We start from the raw sequence: 23,549 nt of genomic DNA, 5'->3' as shown, positions 1-23,549 counted from the left end.
GTGAGAAACCTTGCCCATCGCGCCAATATCTTTGTCATCAACATCTTTCATCCCTCTTTTGTTCCCTTTTCTCAGCGCACAGTAGCAAATTACAGCGCACACTTGGGCCGACCTCGCTTTATAATTAGACTACAGTAAACGAGTGGTTGTAGCCGATATGTGAAAGCAGCCGAAAAGCATTGCTTCTTTGCGAAACCAAAGGCAACCGTACCGACCATACCAAGCACATGGCGGCTCGAGGCGGCTTGGCTTGACAGTTCTGGATTCCGGCGTCAGTGGGTGATGTCGCGCGTTACCACCCCCGTGCAATCTCCTGCTCGTATGTCGTTCCTCTGGTCATCTGTGGTGCTCTCGGGAACGTTCGAAGGCAGCGGAGCGCTTTGCCCCTGCTACGAACAATCCGAGTTCTGGCGTTTCACGCCGGTAAATATTGTTTTATTTTCGGCCATATAATACACAAAAATGGCGGGTGTCTCGTACCACATCGCCAATCTGCTGGAAAAAGTAAGTTCACACCACTCGCTCGGCGAGCCCAGGTTTCACGCAATTGATGGTTTCAGGACTGTGACATCGCGTTTAAGCCTAATCGGTGCATTGAAAGCAAATATTCGGTCCGCTTGTCATTATTCTAATCAAGATTTCTGCATCAGCTGTCTTTCATTGATACGTGGCTATTTCCCAGCTGGCAAGGTGCTCTATCTAGCACTATGCATGCAGCAACCAAAAACTGACTTGCCGGGTCCCGTGCTCGATGCCGGCTGGAACGCGTGTTTGTAAACAGCTAATTGTCTTTGTCACGCCCTCTGTTTTCCTATTTGCTTGACAACTTTTAATCAGTAGTTGTGTGCCATTTAGAAACAAGCGCTTTACATCACGTAACTTAAGACCCCGCAAGGACAATTTAAAAGATAAACTTCTTTGCGTGTCGTATTTAAGCTTCATGGGTTTCATGGGTGCAAAGCGTGGTCAAGCGCAGCGCACTGTCCAGCCTCAGCTTCAGCCCCTGTTGACATGTGATTATGTTTCAGAAAGGTTAAGCGACGTGTGATAAGGAGGTCGTCGAAGTGAAGCGGCTGCGAGAAGCCGCAGAGCGGGACACTGATATCTACTATGGTCTTGACAAGAATCTCTCAACTGGAGTGTAGGAGCGTGCTATGTCATTTCCTTTTTGGTGTAAAACGAGTAAAGGTGCCGAGTAAAATAGTTTCCGAGGGCTAAGCGTAGGCTGCTTGAATTGTTTTCCAATTATACTGGCAGTTTTTGCATATTCTTAGAAATTTTGGAAATAATGCTTGGATTTGCCTTAACAAAATAACAGCTCAGTATAAGGTAGGACTGTGCATTCACCGAAATTCGATAAGCATAATTTGCAGCTAAAGGATCACTTGGACACCTAGGAGTAGGCAACGTACATAACCACCAAAAAGACGACACCAACTGTGTATGTTTAGACTGTGTATAGTTGCAATTTGTTTGGGGTGTCCAATACAAAGTGGCATTGTCTGCTTTCAACTTGCAGTATTGTTTTTCACCTCAGCAAAGCCTAAATGTTGCATTCTAACTGACAAGTCTCCATATATTCTCTTGCTGCATCCCATTATACATTTGTATGCATTCTAGTCCACATCAGTTGATATATGGTCGATGGCCAACACCCCTCCGTTTCAGATGTAGCAATCATTGCCACATCATAAAAATTATAATACTGTTCAGGTATTCAAAATCTTGAATTCCGGCTGCTTGGCTTGGGTATGAAATAGTACAGCATGATATCCAGTTACTGTCAAATATTGTTGAGACGATCACAGTTGATACAAATTTCACTGTGATATGAATATCGAATAAAGAAACACTAAAGAGATAAATAATTTGAGCGGTATTATCGAATTGTGCACTACCAAAAATGCCAGTCTTACGAGGAAAGAAGGCTTGGTAAGCAAGGAAAGATGCAAAAATGAGAAGCTAGTGGCAATCGGCTCAGCGTGACATGGATTATTGTCTCCTTGGGCCTAGTTAATCTTTTATTGGTAAAGGTGAACTGCATTGTATGCTAAGCAAGCGGAAGACACCTTTGCAAATTTTTAATATCTTTCTTTCATTATTAGAACATAAAACATACAATCGAATATTTTGTCAGGCCGCTAAAGCAATGATGTTTTGAGCGGGACTGGGCAGTGCTATGGCCCGAATGACACAGTCTTGTGCTCTAAGAACAGAGGAAACAATAGGAAGAGAGAAAAAAAAAAGTACAGTAGCAAAATTAAATTTTTTGTATGTGCCATAGACAGTGACCTGTAGTCTGCAAAAGCATCGATGCTTTTATTTGGACCACTGTGTATTTGCCTTCAACAAGGCATAATACAAGTACACAATTTCCCTCCCTTCCATTCCCTCTCTCTTTTCCTCCATTGCTCGGCTAATTTCTAGTATTTGTTCCTGCACGAGCAATAGTTAATGCAAAGACATGTCACAGCAGCAAAATATATGTACAGCACAACCCTCTATTTCATCATGTGCAGTTATAAATGTTTTGGAAGAGTAGCAGTCTCCAATCACTATTAAAAAGTAAAAAGAACACAATACACATAAGAAAGAACACAATACCTAGTCTGTTTTATACAGTTGTTAGTGAAAGTTCATCAGAAAAAAGTCGTGTCACATGGTTTTCGTCTATTATTCCCAGCCACTTGTCAGATCCGTGTGACGTTCAAAATATTTTATTTTCCTGAATGAGAATGCTTTGGGAACTTGTATTTTATTAAAGTAGAACGGTACCATAAAATGATCTCATTCTCTCATTCTCTTACCATAGTTCATCAATGCTTTAGCCCGCATGAATGTCTCAGTCAAAACGGCAAGTTGGGCCAGTTGCTTGTGATTCATAGGACATAGGGCCAGTTCGTTGGGATTCAACAACGACACGGCGCTGTGTCGTCGCTTTATACCTTCTTTTGTCCTTGTCTTGTGTTGCGCTGTAACGAACCTTACTATGAATGTGTCAGTCTTGTGCAGATGACGAGCTTTTACATCTTTTGTTTTAAAGGATTTATCAAAATAATGCTTCGTAAATACCACCGAAATAAAAAGTTGTTTAACATCAAATATGCCATGTTCTGCCATCAGCTCACTGTGGCTGATGAAGTTGCTGTTTGTTCCGTATGATATATTATTCATTATTTTTTGTATTATTTGTATTATTTAGCCTATATGGTGAAGGAAGTCCATAGATTGTAATGCCATACCGTAATACGGTTTCACCTAGAGCCGTATATGCGAGTTTTCTTAACCTAACGTCACATGCTGATCCGATTTTGTACATGACTGCACATACTGCTCGGAGTCTTTTAGCTGCATGCTGTATGTGAGCCACAACATTCTAAATATGAAATGCATTTAAGTCTGACCTGACAGTGATGTTACCGGTGCTGGGGTTCTGGCACAAAATTAAAAAAGAAGGAAATTGGCCTTACTTTTTTTTGTAATAAGCTATTGCCACTGTGTTAATGCAAACACCATTTTGAAACATTACTAGTCTAAACTGATATATTGCTCTGCTTTAGTGCCCTTTTAAGTCCTGGCCAGGGTGAATTAAGTAAAATGCATTCTGTTTCTGGAGACAAACCATTCTGCTGGGCTGTTATGGATGATGTGAATTTCCAAGCCCTTGCGAGGTCTCTCTCAGTCACGAGAATATGTGGTTTGACTATGGCACTTTGTGAAAAAAAAAAAAAAAAGAAGCAGACAGGCGCAAGCAAAACAGAGAATCGATGATTTTATGTGATGGGGGTGCATGTGCCCAAGCTAGTATATATATATATATATATATATATATATATATAAGACCAACTAGCCCAACAGTCAGCCCTTCTAAAGGCAGCATGGCCACAGCCTACATGGGAAGCTGGCATATCAAATCTTGGTTGTCCATGATGAAGTATTTGTGACAACGTTGAGGGGAAAATTGTCCTAAAAGCGAAGTTTCTTTTGAATGCTGAAACTGGTACAAGCAGTTCACCAACATGTGTTGATTACAGATGACATCCAGTGACAAGGACTACCGCTTCATGGCCACAAATGATTTGATGCAAGAACTGCAAAAAGACTCTATCAAACTTGATGATGACAGTGAAAGGAAGGCAAGCGATTGCACATTGCACCTATTATTTTAATTTAAGTTGCTCATACATAGAGGCTGTTGCCAAATGTGATAGTTTTGCCTCTAGTGCATTCTCCAAGAGCAGTTGACTGATTCTTTCTTACTAGCCAATGAGGATTTACACTTTGTTTGGCAGCCTGACTTAGTAGCCAAACGTGTTAATGATAATATTTAAGAAACGTCATGTGTATCATTTGTAGAAATTTTGCTGTATCATTTGTAGAAATTTGGGTGCCCTCTTAGTACATAACACATCAATGCAGTATGTACTGTTGACCACTGTTTGAAAACATGTTCCTTTCTCAGGTAGTGAAGATGCTCCTGAAACTTTTGGAAGATAAGAATGGAGAAGTACAAAATCTTGCTGTGAAATGGTAAGATATTAAATAAATTCCTGCAGAAAGAACTTGCTGAATATATTACCTAAAACTGCTGACACTGCCTGAAACACAGCACCTAGTGCAAGTAGCTTCTTGCTTTGGACGTGCTTGGTGTCTAGCAAGTGATCTATATGTCAAAGTTCTGTGAAAACTAAGAGTGCTTGTTCTAATCCAGCCTTGGCCCACTGGTGAACAAGGTGAAGGAGTACCAAGTCGAGACCATAGTCGACAGCCTCTGTAACAACATGATGTCTGAAAAGGAGCAGCTGCGCGACATTTCTAGCATAGGTAAGCTCTTTTGTGTGTATGTTCACAATTTCTGTGATCAGGGGGTTGTCAAGGTAAACCCACTTTAGCTGGTAAGGGATGTTTGTTGCAGTGTCTGCACACGTTGGTAAACATTGATTCAACCAGTACAAGACTGTGCTGTCTTGTAGAAGCATTTCCTGAACTTAATTTTCATTCAAACAGCAAAATATTGTGCTGCTGCTTCAGGAATGCTTCCAAATATATGAATAGAATAAATTTAAGTTTAATGGAACAATGTCATTTTAAGATACATCAGATTTTCTAATCTTGGAAGCTTTTTTCACAAGGCATTTTTGGTGATACTGTGATAGTAGTCACAAGCTGGTTGTCCAATATTGAATATACGGTCTTGCAGAGCACAGAAAACTTATTGCGTATTTTCAGCCTCTTTCTAAGGTGCCTTTGTTTTGCACACGCTCTTCTTGCTCTGTAGGGGATGAATCGCTGCAGTCTTTTGCTTTTATTTGTTGTTTAGAAATTACTGTTCCATGTGGTGTGATGAATCTGCTACCTTTCATTTTGCAAACAGCTGTTTACTTGTAACAGTCACTGGATTTGGTGAGACACTGCCTCCAGTTTCCTTATATGACATACAATGACTTACTCTGTGGGCGATGTTAATTTGCAATGTTAATTTGGTTCTCATAGTTAAGCATGTCCTATCTGCAGGATAAAAATCCAGATCTCATAGTTGTCGGGATAATTTGTGTTTGGCATATTTACCCTTCTCAGACTCGGTGTTTATCCTTGTGGGCATCAATAGGTGTAACGTAGGTGTAATGTTTAGATATAAGCACTTAATCATTTTGTCTTCATAAATTTTCAGGAATATTGATACTTTTTGTGAGACGTACCGCTGCGTCATCCCTGAGAATGAAAAAGTAATGTGCTGTACACCCTCATCCAATGTGAAAGGGAACACCTCATCTGTGTTTCAACTGCAATACGTGCAAATGTGCAAGTCAGAACCACACTCGTAGCTATTTGTTATGCATTTGTCCTGTTGAAGTAGGGTAGAAAGGTGGGTGAGCTGGAAAGGATGCATACTTAACGATCAGTGTGAAAACAACGGGAGACAGAGTTTGCGCTCGTCCTGTGTTCTTGTAACTCTGGGTCTTCCTTTGTTTTCACGCTGATTATTAAGTATGCATTCTGTTGAAGGTTCCTGCTGATGGAACATTTCCTAACTACAAGCACATGCAAGGAAAATTACTGGGTTTGAACTAAAATTCTGCATTCTCTTTCATATTGGACGACCTTATACATTTCAAATACCACTAAGTGACATGGCACTTCAGGACGAAAAATGAAGGCAACAAACCGCAACGCATATTAAGCTTGTATCTATGTGTTTAGGCAAGGAAGAGATGCTTTCGTTTGAACAAACTGGAATAATGTATTCTATGTCCACGTACATGAACCTACCCATGCCACCTGATCAAGGAAGTAGTCCTACAGGTTCGCAGATGTCCATTTGTCAATAAGAACTGACTTCAAGATCGATTGTGTCACTAGGATTTTATCTGACAAGGTTACGTTATCTCATGCAACAATCTATGTCATACCTGTCATCACATTAAGCCCCGCAAACTGTTTCCCTCATGTACAGTGCTCATGGAACGAAACGCATTGACTTGGGGCTAACTAATGAGGATAGTTTCATTTCTACAGTCCGTGTGACATCAGTGTAATTTTCACTCGTGCATTTAAGAGTGAACTTCGTGTTTTTCACTGGTCGGTCTGGAGCGGTCGGCGAAATCCTGGAGCAAGTGCTCACATTTCACCTGTCCAAATATACCAGCGGAGAGCGAAAATGCTCCACGGTGGATTGTACCGGAAGTCTGTATGCACACGTCACAGAAACCGACTTCTGCTCTGTGCGTTCTTATGACCACCAAATCGCCGTCCTACAGCGAGTGGAAGTGACGTATGCTTCTGGTTCTATTTCCGCCCAAATCCGCACCTTGGCAGCAAAGCAAGTGAGAGCAATCCAGCACGGAGCGAGTTGATACAAAACGACCACTAGAAAGTGCAAACCCGCACTTGGATTCGCCGCCGTGGAGCAAAAAATCATGCTCCAGACCGACCAGTGAAAAACGCCATTAGTGGCCTGATTCGTAGCGACATGACACGGTACGTTCAAGTAATTCCACATATGTAGGATGTACTTAAAGTTTTCCTGTCACATTTCATTCTGTGAGTGCTGTACTATCAGGGCCATAAAGAAAAAGCAATATGTAAATTTCCACGTTACATTTAGTGGTTTGATTCGTAGCGACATGACAAAGTACACTCGAGTAATTACACATATCTAGTGTCTACTTAAAGTTTCCATGTCACATTTCATTCTGTGAGTGCTGTACCTATCAGTGCCAAAAAGAAAAATTAATACGTCAATTTTTCTTTTAGATTGTATAATGTGGCTCATTTTTCTGGGTCCCCTTCACACTGTATTTCATACGAGTGCATGTGTGTGTGTGCTCGTAAAGAGTAATGACGTGTTTCTCGGTGTTATTTGACACTAAGCTAAAATATTTAGTTTAAAAATATTTCTTTTACATTTAATGGTTCCACTCTAGACTATTTGTCTTCTTCGGGAAGGCAGATATGTAGAGTGGAGTGTGTAAGTGTGGGTTACCTAGGCTGCGTAGGAAAGTGATGCAGAAGTGAGACGTTTGCTATTGCCCTGACGGGGATGGGGCTATCATTGTTTGAAATCTCGGAAGGATACCCACGTGGGAATCAGGATGTTTAACAGAGGAGGGGCAGCAATTTCACTGAGCTTTTCAAGGTCCTTTACAATCCTGGTAGGTTTGTGATTAACTCCACCAATGTCATTGCTAGCACCCTCTGCTGTGCTTAAAACATGACGCTACCCCATGATATGTATTGTGCAGTTTGTGTTGTTACCCACTGTATTCAAAAAGATAAGGAATTCCTGTTCTAAGAAAGTAAGTGCCACCCGAAACATTGTTGAATTTGCGGCATTGTCTACAAGTTACGTGCCCCATTCTCTATGTGCAGGTCTGAAGACAGTCATAGGGGAGCTGCCAGCCTGCAGTGGGGGCACCCTGGTGGCGTCTGTGTGCAAGAAGATGACTGGGAGGCTTGGCCGGGCCATTGGGCGCCAGGAGGACGTTGCTGTGCAGCTAGAGGCCCTGGACATTCTGGGGGATCTGCTGAGCCGCTTTGGCGCTCTGCTTCTGCCCAGCCAACCAGCCATCCAAGAGGCCCTGCTGCCCCAGTTGGCCTCACCACGGCTGGCTGTGCGAAAACGCTCCATTACTGCCATTGGTACGGCTGCTCCACCTCAGTTTGAGCTCCTAACATTGGGTGTGTTCCACTTATGGCCAGCATTGAAGCCAGTCTTACTTAGACTGCTGAGAAGACAGCTCCGAGTCCAAGTAATCAAACACATTTGTAAAACTTTAGTGGGAACTCTGGCACTGTAGGATTGTTAAGCTACCATGGAAATTATGAGTAGTAGGCAGATTTGCCTAATCTAGTGCTTGTGGCTTCAGATGTTCTTGTGTTGTTTATTACGTTTTATCTGCTTAAATTTTCAAGCAGTCATGTTTTTCTAAATGCATTAAGGCAATAAGTATCTTTTTGCATGCATAATTGTAGCGAATTGTTGCACGCTAATACAATAGTCTGTGTTATATTTTTTAATTGAATTATGGGGTTTTACATGCCAAAACGCCGTAGTGGGGGATTCCGAATTAATTTTGACCACGTTAGGTTCTATAACGTGTGCCTAAATCTAATTACACAGGTGTTTCTGCATTTCACCTCCATCGAAACGCGGCCGCCGTGGCTGAAATTTGATCCCGCCACCTCTTGCTTAGCAGCACAACACCATAGCCACTAAGCCAGCACGGCGGTTATGTAAAATGTGATCAGCTTGCAGTCACAAAGCCGTTTGAAGTCAGAAGGACGAAGTTTAGGCAAATTCTTATGCTGGCCATCATTCTTATGTGGACTAACTGCCGTACTCCTGTGGGCACTGGCACCAGTGTCTTCTCCCAGTACTGCTCGTGGCTCTGGCTGTGTTTCAATACTCGCTGTAGATAGCTAAATAAACAGCTTCGTGGAGACAGCATCGATGCGGTCTACTTTGCTGTCCAAACAAGATGGCGGCTTGAAAGGAAAGTTGTTTGCTCACGGGAAAGTCAAGTCATGCTTTCTTGTGCACTTAAGGGGGGCCATGGTGTATAGAGCTATCTTACTTATTTTTAGACCAAATTTAATTGAAAGACGTGGTCTTATACAGCTTTTTGAGCTGATGACCAAAATTTTATAATTTTTTTGATAGAGTTAATAATTATGGAGATAATTAAAAGTCGATTGCTATTGTTTGTAAAGACTAGGTAAAAAATATTGGGCAAAAAGCTATGCTAATGTTTAGCAAGTGAAGTGCTGCAAGCAGTTTTCAAAGCTGACAACAATTGTTCATTTAGCAGCTCATCAAAGTTCAGTGTTTACATTATGGCTACTAGGGAACAAAAACAAAAGCAAACAAAAAAGAATTTGAAGGAAAACAAAAGAATCTGCTTGTTGCACTTCAACCATTGTGCATTTAGCTCCACATAACAAAAAAAGTTACAGCCGTAGCTGACCTAGATCTTGAGATATTGTTGCCACTAACAAGCAGGCTGAGCAAAAAGTTACTGTATTTACTCGCATAATGATCGCACTCGCGTAATGATCGCACCCTGAACTTGCTGCAGCGATATGTCGTGTGCCAAGTCTAGCTAATAATGATCGCGCTTACCATCTGTCGTATGCTACGCGAACGACAAACCAAGCGGTCTGCACGCCCCAAACATTCTTAAGTAGATGCCTCATTTTATTACTTTCATCGCTTTCCGCACTTCCATGACAAAAAGAGGTACAGCCAAAGTTGCCTTTATTATGTGTAGGCTTTGTAATGGTTGTGGTCAACAACAGCAAAGGCGCCTTTCGATTCTTCTCACCTGCACTCGTGGGCACGCAACAAATCGCGAGCGGCAATGATAGTAGCCACGTTTACACTGATACGTTTGAAGTGTACCCTATTCATATGCCGACGCTTGTAACGCAGCTAAGATATTTGCCCACCCTTAGCGGAAATGTGCCACAATATAATGAAGTGTGTACATGTCACCAGTTGTAACAGGCTAGCATGCCCTTGGTACATTCCCCAGTATGTATGCCACTGTGTGAGATGTTTATTATCGAGAAAAGAAAAAGCAAAATAAAATAAAATGTGTCGTTTGCCGATTACCGGTACTCCACATTTCACACTCAGCAGAGAATATTGACGAGGAATGGGTTGCGTGTTTGGTTGGTTGACGTGGCATCAACGCATATTGCGCACAAGATGGATATCTTTAATCGAAAAAAGTGTCATTTAATGCCATTTACCAATTATTGGTGCTCCACATTTTGTGCACAGCAAGATTGTTCACGAGGAGTGGGGTGCGCATTTGACTGCTGTTCACGCTCTGCATCGCCGCAGATTGCACATGAGATGACTATCTCTTTGATGAGACTGCAGTCACGTTCGCCTTTACCCACTCCCGCACTGCAACTTGCATTTTACACAAGACAGCAGAGAATTTATAGAATCGCGGCTTAGCATAACGAATCGGGTCTGCATCGCAACCGAGCCAGCCGCGGTGGCATCAGCATGAACGAGAAAATCTAATTTTCACTTGGTAGCTGGCATTGATGCAAAGTCTTGCAGTTTTTCTTCAGTCGCCTTTCCCTTCTCCAAATTGTCAGGTTGCAGTAGTTGTGCTGGGATGCCGCACGAACGCCGGTTGCTGCCAGAACCGCGTTTATCTGCTAAGCCTATTCCACAGTCAAACCTGCAGGCTTGGGCGGCGCTTAGAAACTATTGCCAGCATCTTCCAACGCTACTTGGCACTTTCGAAAGTTTAACACCATTCATTTCTGAATCTGTTTGCTGAATTTATGGTTCATAGCAAACTGAATTTGGCATCGTTTTGTGCCGCGCTGCGCACACCGCAGCTGCCCGGGCAGCTCCGGTATGCCCGGGCAGACAACAGCGAAAATCCTCCAATGGCAGAGAGTGCTTACGGTCACGTGTCTCGGTTGACAAATGGAATTGTGCATTGGGAAAACTCTTTCGTGGGCTTTTTTTTGATAGCCATTCTGTGCACAGATAAGTGGTAATGCGAAAACTAAGAGTCGCTCTTTCAAACAAGAGCAAAATGGCTGCGATCGGAAACTTAGAACGGCAACTGCGTGTCACCGAAAAAGGCCCTTTTTTGTGTATCTATCAGTAAAAATACAGCTCGCCGACGGGATATAAAATGACATTACAACTAAAATATTGGTCCAGGGTGTGTGTGAACATTTCTGAGATAATGCATCAGACACTAGAATCCAAAAATAACGTTTTCAAAAAAGTGATATTTTCTGTGATTTTTCTGTCTCTAAGACCTGTGTCCCCCTTAATGTAAGTGACATTGTCTTTTTCATAGGCTCGCATACATAAAGGGGTAAAATACAGCAATAATATGAGGTTTTGCCAGCTGCTTCTTGTCAGCATGAGGTGGCATCATGGTGCAGAGACGTTTTACAGGCAGTTCTAGATGCATTCCATTTCTTAGGCTCGAAGCTGTCATCTTAGTTATAATGTAAACTCTCTGCAATGCTTGCCAGAATTGGAACAGACCCTAAGGCAACAAATTGGGAACATCCTTTAATTGCAGACATCACATATTATGTTAACTTGGATGGGTGACCGGCTTATGATGGGTGTTGTGTTGCTTCAGGCAATGCATTAGCCCCGTTTGGATGCAGTTAGACAAAAAGTTATAGCAAATTCATGTTAGTTCCCTATTACAATGTTACAGTGTTGACTCTTTCCAAGTTTATTTCTAATAGTATGTCTCCCATTCCAGCAAAGGTTGGGTATTTTGTGTGACAAACGGTGGTTAGTATGTAGTTGAAAACAAGTTAATTAAAAGTAGCGTTCAAAGTATTTCTGTAGGATTTTAATCTCAAGAGTTATCCATTATGGAACAGTAACTTCAGACAGCCTTAAAGATAACTGACTGGCAATGTTAAAGGGAGCGACAACCGATTTTTAAGGACCTAGTTTTTTCATGGCGCAACACAAAGCTCACCCTTGGTAGTGCTTACATTTGCAGTGGTTGCTTCCAAAAGGGCACAGGTATTTAGTAAGCAGAATTTTTCAATCTGAGTAGCCTCTAAAAAAGTAAGAGTCCCTCCTGCAACGCTGAGAAGAGCGATGTTGATAGCCCGCCTCGCTAATTGTGAAAGCTGGCCATCGTTCTGCTTTCACAGGAGTGAGTGTAACTGTAGTTAACCACCTACATTTTGACCTTTTCAAGCAGTTTTGAAAAAAAGCTGGTGCGATAAGTTTGCGTTGTTGTGCAGACATTTCTTAGTCCCCAAGTACACACGCACGTCATGGCTGGCTGGCCCTCGTTGTCATTGTTCTGTTGATATACAAGCCAAGCCAACTAATCAAAAATGAAGGTGAAGGAAGTGCCACTTTTCTGCTCATTACAAACGAAGCCTTATGTGCGTGTTGTAAGTTGGGAAAAACTTATAATAATAAAAAGCATACTGCATTTCAGTACTAATAAAAAGACCAGGAACTGCGTACATTAGTAGGTCACGTGGTGGACCTCTTATGCACCTTCATGTTTTTGATGCATGGGGCGCGAAAGCTTATTTTTCGTGGCTTTCAGTGGTGCATTAAACATATAAATCCATATTTAATGAGAAAAACATGGCTCTTTTTAGGCACTACGATAGGGAATCATTCCATCAGCGGGGTTATCTCGATTCATGTTCTGAGCTGTTGTCTGTCCCTTTAAATATTCAGTGTTTTCTATGTGTCTGTTTCGTTTTTGTTACTTTGCTTTATAAACATGTAAAAATCTGCTGTCTTGAGGGGAAGGTAGCAAATAAGGGGTGGGGGGGGGGGTTCAAGTTGGGACGGCGCACAAAGCAGTTATAGTGTAAACTGTTCTCAGCATGTTGCCATGGCAAGAACTCAATCTTTTTTTATCGCCTATTATGTTGTGCAGCGTTTTCCTCACCATATGTGTGAGTTGCCACATAATTTTCCAATAGCTGCATTGATAGTGTGACTCAGCATTTCAAATTCGCGTTCATGTCTTTGTTCAGGGTATCTGGTGATGAGCTGCAGTCAAGGCCTTTTCAATAAGCTGATGGACACGCTGCTAGAAGAATTGGCAAAAAATTCTTCAACATCTACCACGAGGACTTACATCCAATGCATAGGAACTATAAGGTAAGAACATCTTGAGCTCATGTGGAAACCTGGGCCTATATTGTGACACCGGCACTCCTTTCAATGCCATAGATGTTATCATAACACCTATTACTTGACATAATTCATTTGGCAAATCAAACTGTTAGCCTCGATATTAGCCTAATTAGAGAGACCAGAGAGGAAATGAAATTCTGCATGGTTGAGTCCTTCGAAGTGAAGGAATTTTCATTCCACCACAAAACTTGCTTTTGGAGAAACCCCTGTATGTTTTATTTTATTTTCTACGCCGCATGCCAGGTGGATGCCACTGTTGCCTTCCCCTACGTTTTACATTGGGCTCTTTTGTACTAGGTGCCCTTATGCTTTATGATGTTCCTATTTGAAACGTCAGGTTGCAAGCACACCAGATATCACCACAACATTGGTAGTATTCTTTGCCCTAAGGGAGGAGACGAGCTTTAGAGACCAAGAAATCGTGAAAAAAATCTATTTTGAAAACGTATTTTTATAATTTCCAACTATTATTCTACCACTTCGCCAAATTTTTCGCATTCTAAATCAATATTTTAGTCGTAATATAAATTTTTGGCACCAGTGGGGGCTAAATATGAGCCAATGTTTCCGTAAGAAAGCGCTTTTTCCACGGCATGTGATGGCCCCCGCAGTTGTTCGGTTGCGCCGACCCGTATATCATTTGAAAGAGCAGCCTCTCGTTTTCATTTTCCCACCACCACCGGCTCCGTCTGCACATTGGCAGTAAAGAAATTCCACCACAAAAAGAAGACCCCTATGCATACTGTAATTGGTCGACAAAGGCAGGCGACCCTCAGATAGCCATGCCAATGGCTAGACTGGCGTCGTCTGCATCACTCCGCGGCCGCTCTGCACACGCCATGCGTTTCAACGAGGTTTCCCACACTGACAGCGATGCTGACCTCGACTCCAAAGTTCGCTACAAAGTTCAAATTTAGAAAAAAGGAAAAGGAAGTCTGTGTACAACATTGAGAAAAAACACTCCGCCATGCCGCTTCCCGGTAAAATCGATAAGGCACGTTTATAGTCTGACGTTATCGGCACACAGGCGAGTGTCGCTCGACATGGGGCGCGTGGGAGTCCGTTGAATGCGTCCAGTTACACTGGCTGCACCAGTGTGTCAGCAGCCAGTGTGTCAAAACATTGGTCTAACGATAGGCGCTGTTGTTCTCGCCAAAGTAATGTGTGTGCGTGCTCATGCTACGTCGGACTACCGTATTTACTCGCATAATGATCGCACTTTTCTGTCAGAAAAAATTGACGCAAATTCAGGGGTGCGATCATTACGGGGGTTAAATTTCCCGCGAGAAGAAAAAAAAAATTTTTTTCGTCCTGCGTTTGCTGCGGGATGCGAGTGCGGGACACCAAAACAAATATTGCAGCCGGCGGAGCAAGCCGAACGCGCCGAACGCGAATTTTTTTTCTTCTCATGAGTACATTACATGCATTGAAACAGTTTCTTCCATATCAGTAACGAATAATATCGTTAATATCTGCAAGTTTGCGGCAATAACGTAGCCATGTCCACTTTGAGAGGGCAGAAACAGATGGGTGTGCTTAGCTGCCTGTGACATAGAAACACATGGTGGGCATGCTGCGAAAACTGCGGCATCTTTCTTCACTACTATCCTAATACCGCACGTTTGCGCTAAGCGTAGGTGAATATCTTAGCTGTGTTACAAGCGTTGGTGTATGAATAAGGTACACCTTTAGCGTATCAGTGTAAATGGCTACTATCGTTGCAGCTCGCGATTTGTTGCGGGCCCACGAGTGTGGATGAGAAGAATTGAAAGGCGCCTTTTTTTGTTGTTGACCACAACCATTATAAAGTCTGCACATAATAAAGGCAAGTTTGGTTGTAGCTCTTTCTGTCATGGAAGTGCGGAAAGTTATGAAAGTAATGAAATGAGGCATCTACTTAAGAATGTTTGGGGCGTGCAGACTGCTTGGTTTGTCGTTCGCGTAGCATACGACAGATGGTAAGCGTGATCATTATTAGCTAGACTTGGCACACGGCATATCGCTGCGGCAAGTTCGGGGTGCGATCATTACATGGGAAATTAAAAAAATCGAATTTTGACGACAAAATTCAGGGGTGCGATCATTACGCGAGTGCGATCATTGTGCGACTAAATACGGTATATTTAGCCCGCCCGTGCCCACAGTCGAATGACGCCAGAGATCCCAATGACCGTGTATCATCGACACTTCGGCACGACGCTACTATTCTGTAGCCGGAATTTTTTTGGCGTATTGACAGTGAAGCTCAAGGAAAACTTTAAGCATTAGCGCCAACTCGTGCTAATGACGGTAAATCGGAACTACTAGATCGCATTGATGACTCTGCTGCCAGAACAAACAAGATGCTGGCTACGTCTGCTGATCATGCATCTGCTGTAAACTTGTAGTGGGTGCTCAGAAAGCATCGCCGTAGCGTTATTAGCCAGACAGACTACATTCTCGGAGGCTACTAATGCAATAGCATTTGTATATATTCAAATACTTTGTGGTGTCCCGTTATAAAAGTAAGCTCATTTTGTTTTTTCAAGTTTTCTCAGAATCTTATTTTTGGGGTTTTTAAAACTTGCCGAAGCGCTTTCTCAATCTTCGGGCACATAGAACCACAATTTTAACAGCGGCATGTAGCTACATGTGTGTACTACACAATGTTAGGAGCAGATTTCTTAATTTCGCTTTTGTAAGTTTTAAAATCTGGCTACTAATTTGACCACATGATTGTCACATCTGGAGATCGAACTTCAAATTGCTGTAAAATTGGTAATACCTGCACTATAAAAAAAGTAGTCCTACAATTGTGTTGCTTACACTTTGTAGTATCCAGCCATGTGTCTTTATAAACATTCTGGCTGATAATATTCTTACAATTGGTCAGGTAAACAATAGGTGAATAATTTTAATTATATCTGGAACCACCCAGTCAATCGGCATGAAAAACTCTTATCTGGGTGACAATTTTAATTAAATTTAGTCAGAAGTAAAAAAAAAGTTTCTAAACCCCTTTTCCTCCCTTAAATTTAAATGGCAGTGATTGTGCTTGTGATAACAGTGCCTTAAATTTTTATTTGTTTGACAAATGACTGAGCACAGGTACTTTTTCTTGCTCATTATGTTGACTACTGAGAATATCTGTTTACTGCACATCTGACTTAAAGCTTTTGGCTTTGCGCTGTTAGAGGGGAGTAGGAGTGCGTAACATGTTAGATGGTAGACCATCTGATGTAAATCAGTCGACAAGGGATACCGTGTTTACTTCATTCTAATGCGCCCTCAATTCTAATGCGACTTCATTCTAATGTGCACCCGTTTTCCATGGAAAAAAAAAAAAGGGCATGCTCTCGATTTTAATGCGAACCTGTTTGCCGTGACCTAAAAAAGAATAGTCCTTTACAGTTCCGCGCATGTCATGCTTTCGTAGAGAAATACAACTTTCTCTCATTTAGAAAAACAGAGTTACTCCCAATGCACCAAAGTTGTGATGAATAAAAAAAGTCAGTTTCGCCTGAAAGGCAAAGCATCAAATGCAATAGCAAATTAGTAGACATCTGTATGAAGTAAGGATAGTAGTTTTATCAGATGTATGAACTTGTGAACTTTCGTTTACAGTGGAACCCCGTTCATACGTTTTTCACCGGACCAAGGAAAAAAAAACCTAACAGCCGGGAAAACGGAACAGTGAGGAAAGCTCCGAAAATGAATGAAAAAAGTGGAGTTTCAACTATAGACAATTTATTTCCACAGGGTGCGCTTAGGACTTAAAAAGAGTCTAGAATGGTGGCTTGCCGTTTCTTTCGCTCGCTAGAAATCACCACACGTTTCTCAATAGCCTGGAAGGCCGCATTGCTGTCAGCGTCGCTGTGAGGTGCGACGTACCTGCGGAGGAGCTCCAGAGCCGCGACAGCTTCTCCAAAGCTAGGATTTGGCAACCCCCCGACATCATGCGGCTCGTGCTCCTCCTCGTCACCGCGCCAGGCAATGGCAACGGACGAATGAATACTCGCGGGAAATTTTGGCCTCTTTGGCGTAATCATGTTAACATGCCAACGTTTGTTTAGTATTGCTGCGGAGCGCGCGCGTCTGAGCAGCCCGGTTGTGCGCAGCGCTGCTAGCGCTGCGTGGTTTCGCGAGAAATGTAAACAAGAGAGGAGAACTGGCCCGATAGGCGGAGCAACGCCAACTTCCGGCTTCTCTTTAGCTATAGCTTCCCGAAGAGTGACGTCAGGGCCTCTCCTGAGTTTCCTTCCTCCGTGAGTCGAACTGCCCAACAAACCATGCAGTGACCGTAATCACAGTGATGATAGTGAGAGCATTTTTCACGAATGGCCACCTAGTGGCGGCCTCTCGAACTGGCGTGTGGCTTCTTGCAGCCAGTTCAATAGCCAAGCCCGGTTAAAACTCGTCAAAAGCCAAAATGGCGGTTGAAGCGCGTTGCCTACTTTAGCCCAGGCGGGTTCAGGTTGCGACGCATCATGCGGGAACGTTTTCACAGCTACTACGTAACAGCGAGGTTCCTTATACATTGGATCCTATGGAAGCTATGCCGGGACTGGATGAAAGCAACGTAGCAGCCGGGAAAACGCAGCAGTGAGGAACGTAACAGCGGGGTTCTACTGTACTAACTAACAAGCATGGTGTCTCGCGCTCACAAGCAAGCATAAACACATCTCATTCGATGATTGTGGAAACTCGCTATCAAAACGCTGGAATGAGGAAGTGCGGTAGCAGGAGTGAGGAAATTGACCTTTGGTCTGCCTCTTCCTTCAACGGGAACTATGTGATGCACAGCACGATGTGCCAAGACGCATAGACTGTTCCCATCGCAGATTGCTTTCAAGACAGGGGCCATGCATCCACTCCGTACGCAAGTTTCGGGAACTCCGAATGGCCGTGATGCGGCCCAATTTCCGTCCCTCTCTGCACACGTGACCACTTTCCTTGAATTGCGGCATCATGATGAAGTTGGCATGCCTTCGCAGTCAGCACTTCCATGCTGATAGAGCAAACACAGAAACCTGGAAGACAGACAGTGGACTAATCTAAGCACACATACTACCGCACATGGAGGAAGCTATTGAAGCACATACGAAGCGGCCATTTTGAAATGCCGATGACAGTATGGTAACACAGATTTAGGGTCGTACTCGATTCTAACGCGCATGCAATTTTAGGCCCCCTTTTAAAGTGAAAAAAGTGCATATTAGATTGAAGTAAATACGGTACGTTTTACACATCAGCATCTTTTCTTTCGTTCTTTTGTGTGTTAGTTCTCAGAAAGTAAGGCGAGGCAAATTGGTTGACACTTATGATTTCAAAGCAGTGCGAAAGGGTGGTCAACATTACAAGAATCACACACACTATCTTTACCTACCAACTGAAAATTATATCAAAAGTTCAGCTCAACTACAATTAGTATGCTGGTGCAACTAAGCTATTAATTTCATGTGCATGTGTGGATAGCTGCATGTAGTGAAGGGGTGCATCAGCATGGCTTTATGACAGTTTCACCTGTCCCCCATGTTCACAAATGCCTGCCACATTAGTGCATTGGCTATGGCATTGTGTTGCTGAGGTCAAGGTCACTGGTTCACTCCTGGACATTCTGGCTGCATTTCTGTGGGGGTGAAATGCAAAAACCCTCATGGTACTCCTATTTTGTTGCATGTTAACCTCAGGGGGTTGAAACTAATTCAGAGTGCCCTGCTACGGTGTACTTCATAATTAGATTGTGTTTTTAGCACATAAAACTCCACAATTTAATTTATTATGCTCACGAACCAGTCGGCAGGCAGGACACCGCATGGGTGACCACTTGGAGCGCCTGATGCCCCTGATGGTGGAGTACTGCCGAGTGGAAGACGACGAACTGCGGGAACACTGCCTGCAGGGCTTTGAGAGCTTGCTTCGTCGCTGCCCCAAGGAACTGGCGCCCCATGTGCCCACAGTGAGTGCCCTGAGCTAGAGAGCGTGTTCAGATTCTCATCACCACAGTGACCGCACCCTGAGGAGCATTGTCTGATTAAGGGAAGACACTGGTGTTTGATTCTTTTTAAAATTTTGTCATATACAAGTGAAATTTTCAGGCAAGGTATACTTTAGCCTGCTAGAAGCATATATGCAATCTATTCTTTCTTATTTTAAGTAGCTTTTGAGATAATTAATTCCTACTGAAAATCAATTTGCCTAACTTTTCAACAATTTTACCACTGAATATCAGAGGAAAACTTATATGTACACATTCTAGAACAATCAGAGATCACAATTAGACCATCACTGTAATTTTATCTCTATTGTTACAAAAAGTTATTGCCATATCTAATGTGGTGGTTATGAAGCTCAAGATTCTTATCTGTTGTATTGCCACATAAAAATTTCTAGTATAAGGGATATCATATTTTATTAGCTTTATTATGTGTAGAAACTCATAAGCTTTTGAATGCAACAAGAATAATTGAAATCGGACTATTACATCAAAAGATACTGTGGGCAACAGCACGTGTTGTAGGAGAAATGCAGCTATTGAGAAAACGCAAAATGAAGTTCCGGGACATGATCTAGATTTATTCTTAGCAATTACAGCAAGAAATTCAAGTCCACCTGGCACTAGAAGCCACCAAGCACATAATCACCATCGCTCTCTTTTATGCGCCTCTTCTTTATGGCATGCATGAACTTTTCCGCTCTGGCGTGCTTCTTGTCAGACGCCACTAGTCGGTGCTGGTCTTTTTCAGCCTGTATTCCCATCTTCTTGGTGAGCTCCATCCAGTTCTTATGTCGTTGCAAATGGCACAGTTCACCACTAGTTTCACGGCCACTTCATATTCCCGGTTGCCCTTTAACACGTTCAAAAGGCCACGGCAGAATTTGCATTTCGCGCACCGAAGCAGGGGATTTAGAGCCACTAGGCTTAGAATCGTAAACGTGGTCCCGCTTCCCACCGCTTCCGGGTAATCTTCGATAAGTGACTGCTTTCGGTGGGTAGCTGATAACGAAGACAGCATCTGTCGTTCCTCCTCCGCGCGACGTTCAATTGCCACTTGTTCGTCTTCTGTGATGAGAAGCGTGTGGACGCGCGTTGCCCTCGACGTGTTGCTGGCTGTAGCTTCGGTAGCTGCCGTTCGCTCGCTGGCGCATGTCGCTGTGCTGGTTGCCATTACTGGCTATTCATCCGATGCCACTTGGGTATCTGAGAACGTCGCTTGCGTTTTTTCCTGAAAGCATGAGCCATCGCGAACTTCCGTCGACCGCCAGCCATTGTCGCGTTGCTACGCCGTACTAGACTGTGTGCGAACCACATCTAACATGGCGTCTCGCGTTGTCGGAGAAACGAAACTCCCGGTCGTCCAATCCGAGATCAGGATTTACCCCACGTGGTACAAAGGTGCCAATGCCGTGCGAGTATTCCCCCTTTTTCGAAAGCGTGTACCTTCATAGTAGCCAGACTTGGTGCCCCTTTTCCTGCTAAAAACAGAATGTAGAAGAATCCAGCTTTCAAATGATTCCAAAATGGCCGCGCTGCGGGTAACGGTTGGCGTAGACGAAGGTATTGGATTCGCCGCTTTTCGAAAGGCGTTAGTGAGCGAAGGTGGTGATGAAGCTGACTTTAGAGCGCAATAACAAAATAAGTACTCATCAGAACGCATTATTATTGCAGCAATAGCTTCTCTAGGACGTCTAGATTGAGAAAAAATTTTTACAAGCAGTCAACTTTTTAAAGATGACCAGAAGACCTGTGTCTCCCCTTAATGAGATGAATGAGAAATGTTAGTTTTAAGATTTATTAATACAGTTGAACTGGCTGCGACTGGCAGCAGGTTGTTCTGCGGAAGTGTATGCTGAATGGCTTTGAATTTTTTATAGTCTCTCCTGTAGTACAGTCAATCCGAGACATATCGAACTCAAAGTGGATCATGAAATAGTTCGATGTATCGATAATTCGAACCATCAGTATGCCTCTCTCAAGCTTATCTAAGAACACTGCACGTCTCCGACAGTTTCCTGAGATCATAAAAAGGGGGAATTTGCTGATTTGCCTCTCCAAGGCTGCATCGAATGCTCAAAAGCTGACTTATTTATTGCACACAAAAGTCGCAAGTCTCTCACGCTGAGATAATGATCACAGCGTGATTGTGCCGGAAGGCCTTTCGTGTTCTTGAAGCAGAGTCGGTGATCTGCCCTTGCCAATAACTAATGTTGGCAGTTTGCACGAGCCATCCATATGCATAACAAGCTAAATTGAGAGAGCACCCTGCTCATTTTCCTTCCAGAGCATTCAGATTCAGTCTCTTGTTTGGCTGCACCTGCCGAAACATTGCTTTTGCAGATTCCCTAACTATAAATATTTCTGACGACGCGAGAAGGGATTTGCGTCTCTGTTAAGAGTAGTGCGTTTGCAGGTGTGGGGTTTGGTGCATAGTTTGATATGTAGAATCTGGCAGTGAATTGGGAGTACAATGTGCGTGCATAGTACATCACTATACTTTTGCATGCAATTTCCAAGGGAAATTTTCAGCTGTTCGACATCGACAGTAATGTTGTATATCTGGGATTGACTGTACTTATGCGAACTTAACCTGCATGGTTCTGTTTAGTTCGTTTTGTATCTTGGGTCATTATAGAAATTCATACAAATATAAATATCATATTTACTCGAATCTAGGCCAACTCCGATTCTAAGCCAACCCCCCCCCCCCCCCCCCCAAAGCCCGAACCAGAAAAAAAAAAAGGCTTTCCTCGAATGTAGATCGAATGAAAAAAACTCTCGCTTCATCGGCAGAAGATCCAGCATTTTGATTGCTTAAACGCACACTCCGTAGGCATTTACGTATAAGATTTATTCGTTGTCGTGGTTGTTATCGTTGTCCGCAACATCGCTGTCCTCTTTGTTGCTGAGTTCATCCCAGAGGGCATCATCCTCGCTTCCGTCAATCGCGCTTGAAATACAACACTTTTTGAAAGCTCCAATGATTGTTTCATCTGGAATTTCATTCCACGCTGCGGCGATCCAGTTCGCCAGCTGGCCAAGCGAAGCACACTTGATGCGCCTGGTTGGGGTGAGCTGATGTTCTTCCGATGTAAGCCAGTCTATGTAGTGCTTGCAAAGCCTATCTTTAAAGGGCTTAGTAATGGCGACGTCAAGCGGTTGGAGTTGGCTAGTCATGCCACCAGGGATTATGGCAATGTCTGTCCTAGCACGAGAAAGTGTGGTATTCACACTGTCAGTCAAATGGCCGCGGTAGGAATCGAGGAGTAGAAGTGAGTGCTTGCACAACGTGGCCCCTGGACGGCGTTCCCAAACTGTTTTCACCCAGTCCTCCATGAAGCCGCTGGACATCTAACCTTTGTCATGAATGTGCACAACATTTCTGGGGAACTTTTCGCCCGCTGGTAGAGTCTCGCGCTTGAATATTATGTATGGGGGGAGTTTTCGTCCATCGGCGGTGCAGCACAACATTACTGCCTTTCGCTGCTTTTCGTAACCCACCATCCTAAGTTTGACTTTCTTCGCACCCTCTTTGTTCACGGTGTGTGCCATTGGCATGTTGAAGAACACCGGGGTCTGGTTGGCATTTGCAATTTGCCCCAGTTGGTAGCCCTTTGCCTGCCGTTTGTCCATCACGTAGCACTAAAGCTTGACAAGCTTCTCCTTGAAGTCAGCAGGCAGCTTCTGACACTTGGAGATCCGTCGTCTCAGGCTGAACCCGAACCGTTTCATAAAGTGCATTGCCCAGCCCCTGCTTGCTTTGAAATTGGCTCATGCGACACCCTTCATGTTGGCAACTTCCCTGGCTTTCGCCTGGATAATCTCTGTCGTCACGGGCACTCCCGCTTCCCTTTCTTCCGTGATAAAATCGGCGGCAACTTCTTCCACCTCATGGTGTCGGCCCGTTTTTGGTCCAGTGAGTGCCAAGCGGGTTGCTGCACAGCTGAACAGTTCGGTCCGTTGTTTGCGCCATCGTCGCACATTCTTTTCGTGCACGCCGAACTCGCGCTGCGCTTGCAGGTTCAAGGTTTTCTCCGCGTGCAAAATGACCTTTTGCTTAAAGGCCACACTGTAGCGGCACCGCTTGGTTGGTGCCATCGCTTCTCAAGTACAGGTGGCACAGGTGTTTCGCGAGCACGTGGTTAAGGTGCGACACTTCCAAAACTCAACCAACATGACTGCTTTGAACGCTCGCTTTCAGAAAACTGCAAACTTCGTGCCCGCGCCACGCGGGCGGAAGAGAGAAGGGGGTGTCAAAGTGCATGCCAATTGCCGGCGCTGTAATCACGTGACACAATCCATCCTTGCTGGCTAAATTTCCTATATCCTCCTGAGACCCGGGATGCATTTGGGTGCACAGATTTTTCCCAAACTTTCAGAATAAGTCAGTAG

The 23,549-nt window shown here is 43.5% G+C and overlaps 1 protein-coding gene across 1 annotated transcript in view; it reads left to right on the top strand.

Moving 5' to 3' along the window:
- The first annotated feature begins 329 nt into the window (after positions 1–329).
- Cand1 (Cullin-associated and neddylation-dissociated 1) overlaps positions 330–23,549 on the top strand; it is a 100,432-nt gene continuing 77,212 nt past the window's right edge. The window contains exons 1-7 of the mRNA XM_075688251.1: positions 330–504; positions 4,035–4,136; positions 4,463–4,530; positions 4,712–4,824; positions 7,870–8,139; positions 13,018–13,144; positions 18,956–19,118. Of these exons, the coding sequence (XP_075544366.1) occupies positions 463–504; positions 4,035–4,136; positions 4,463–4,530; positions 4,712–4,824; positions 7,870–8,139; positions 13,018–13,144; positions 18,956–19,118 (885 nt within the window). The 5' untranslated portion in view covers positions 330–462. The remainder of the gene's footprint in view (positions 505–4,034; positions 4,137–4,462; positions 4,531–4,711; positions 4,825–7,869; positions 8,140–13,017; positions 13,145–18,955; positions 19,119–23,549) is intronic.

Source organism: Dermacentor variabilis, chromosome 4 (assembly GCF_050947875.1).
Source record: "Dermacentor variabilis isolate Ectoservices chromosome 4, ASM5094787v1, whole genome shotgun sequence".
In the NCBI taxonomy this organism is placed as follows: Eukaryota; Metazoa; Arthropoda; class Arachnida; order Ixodida; family Ixodidae; genus Dermacentor; species Dermacentor variabilis.
The sequence above is the reverse complement of the archived record's forward strand: the minus strand, read 5'-3'. Positions and strand labels throughout refer to the sequence as shown.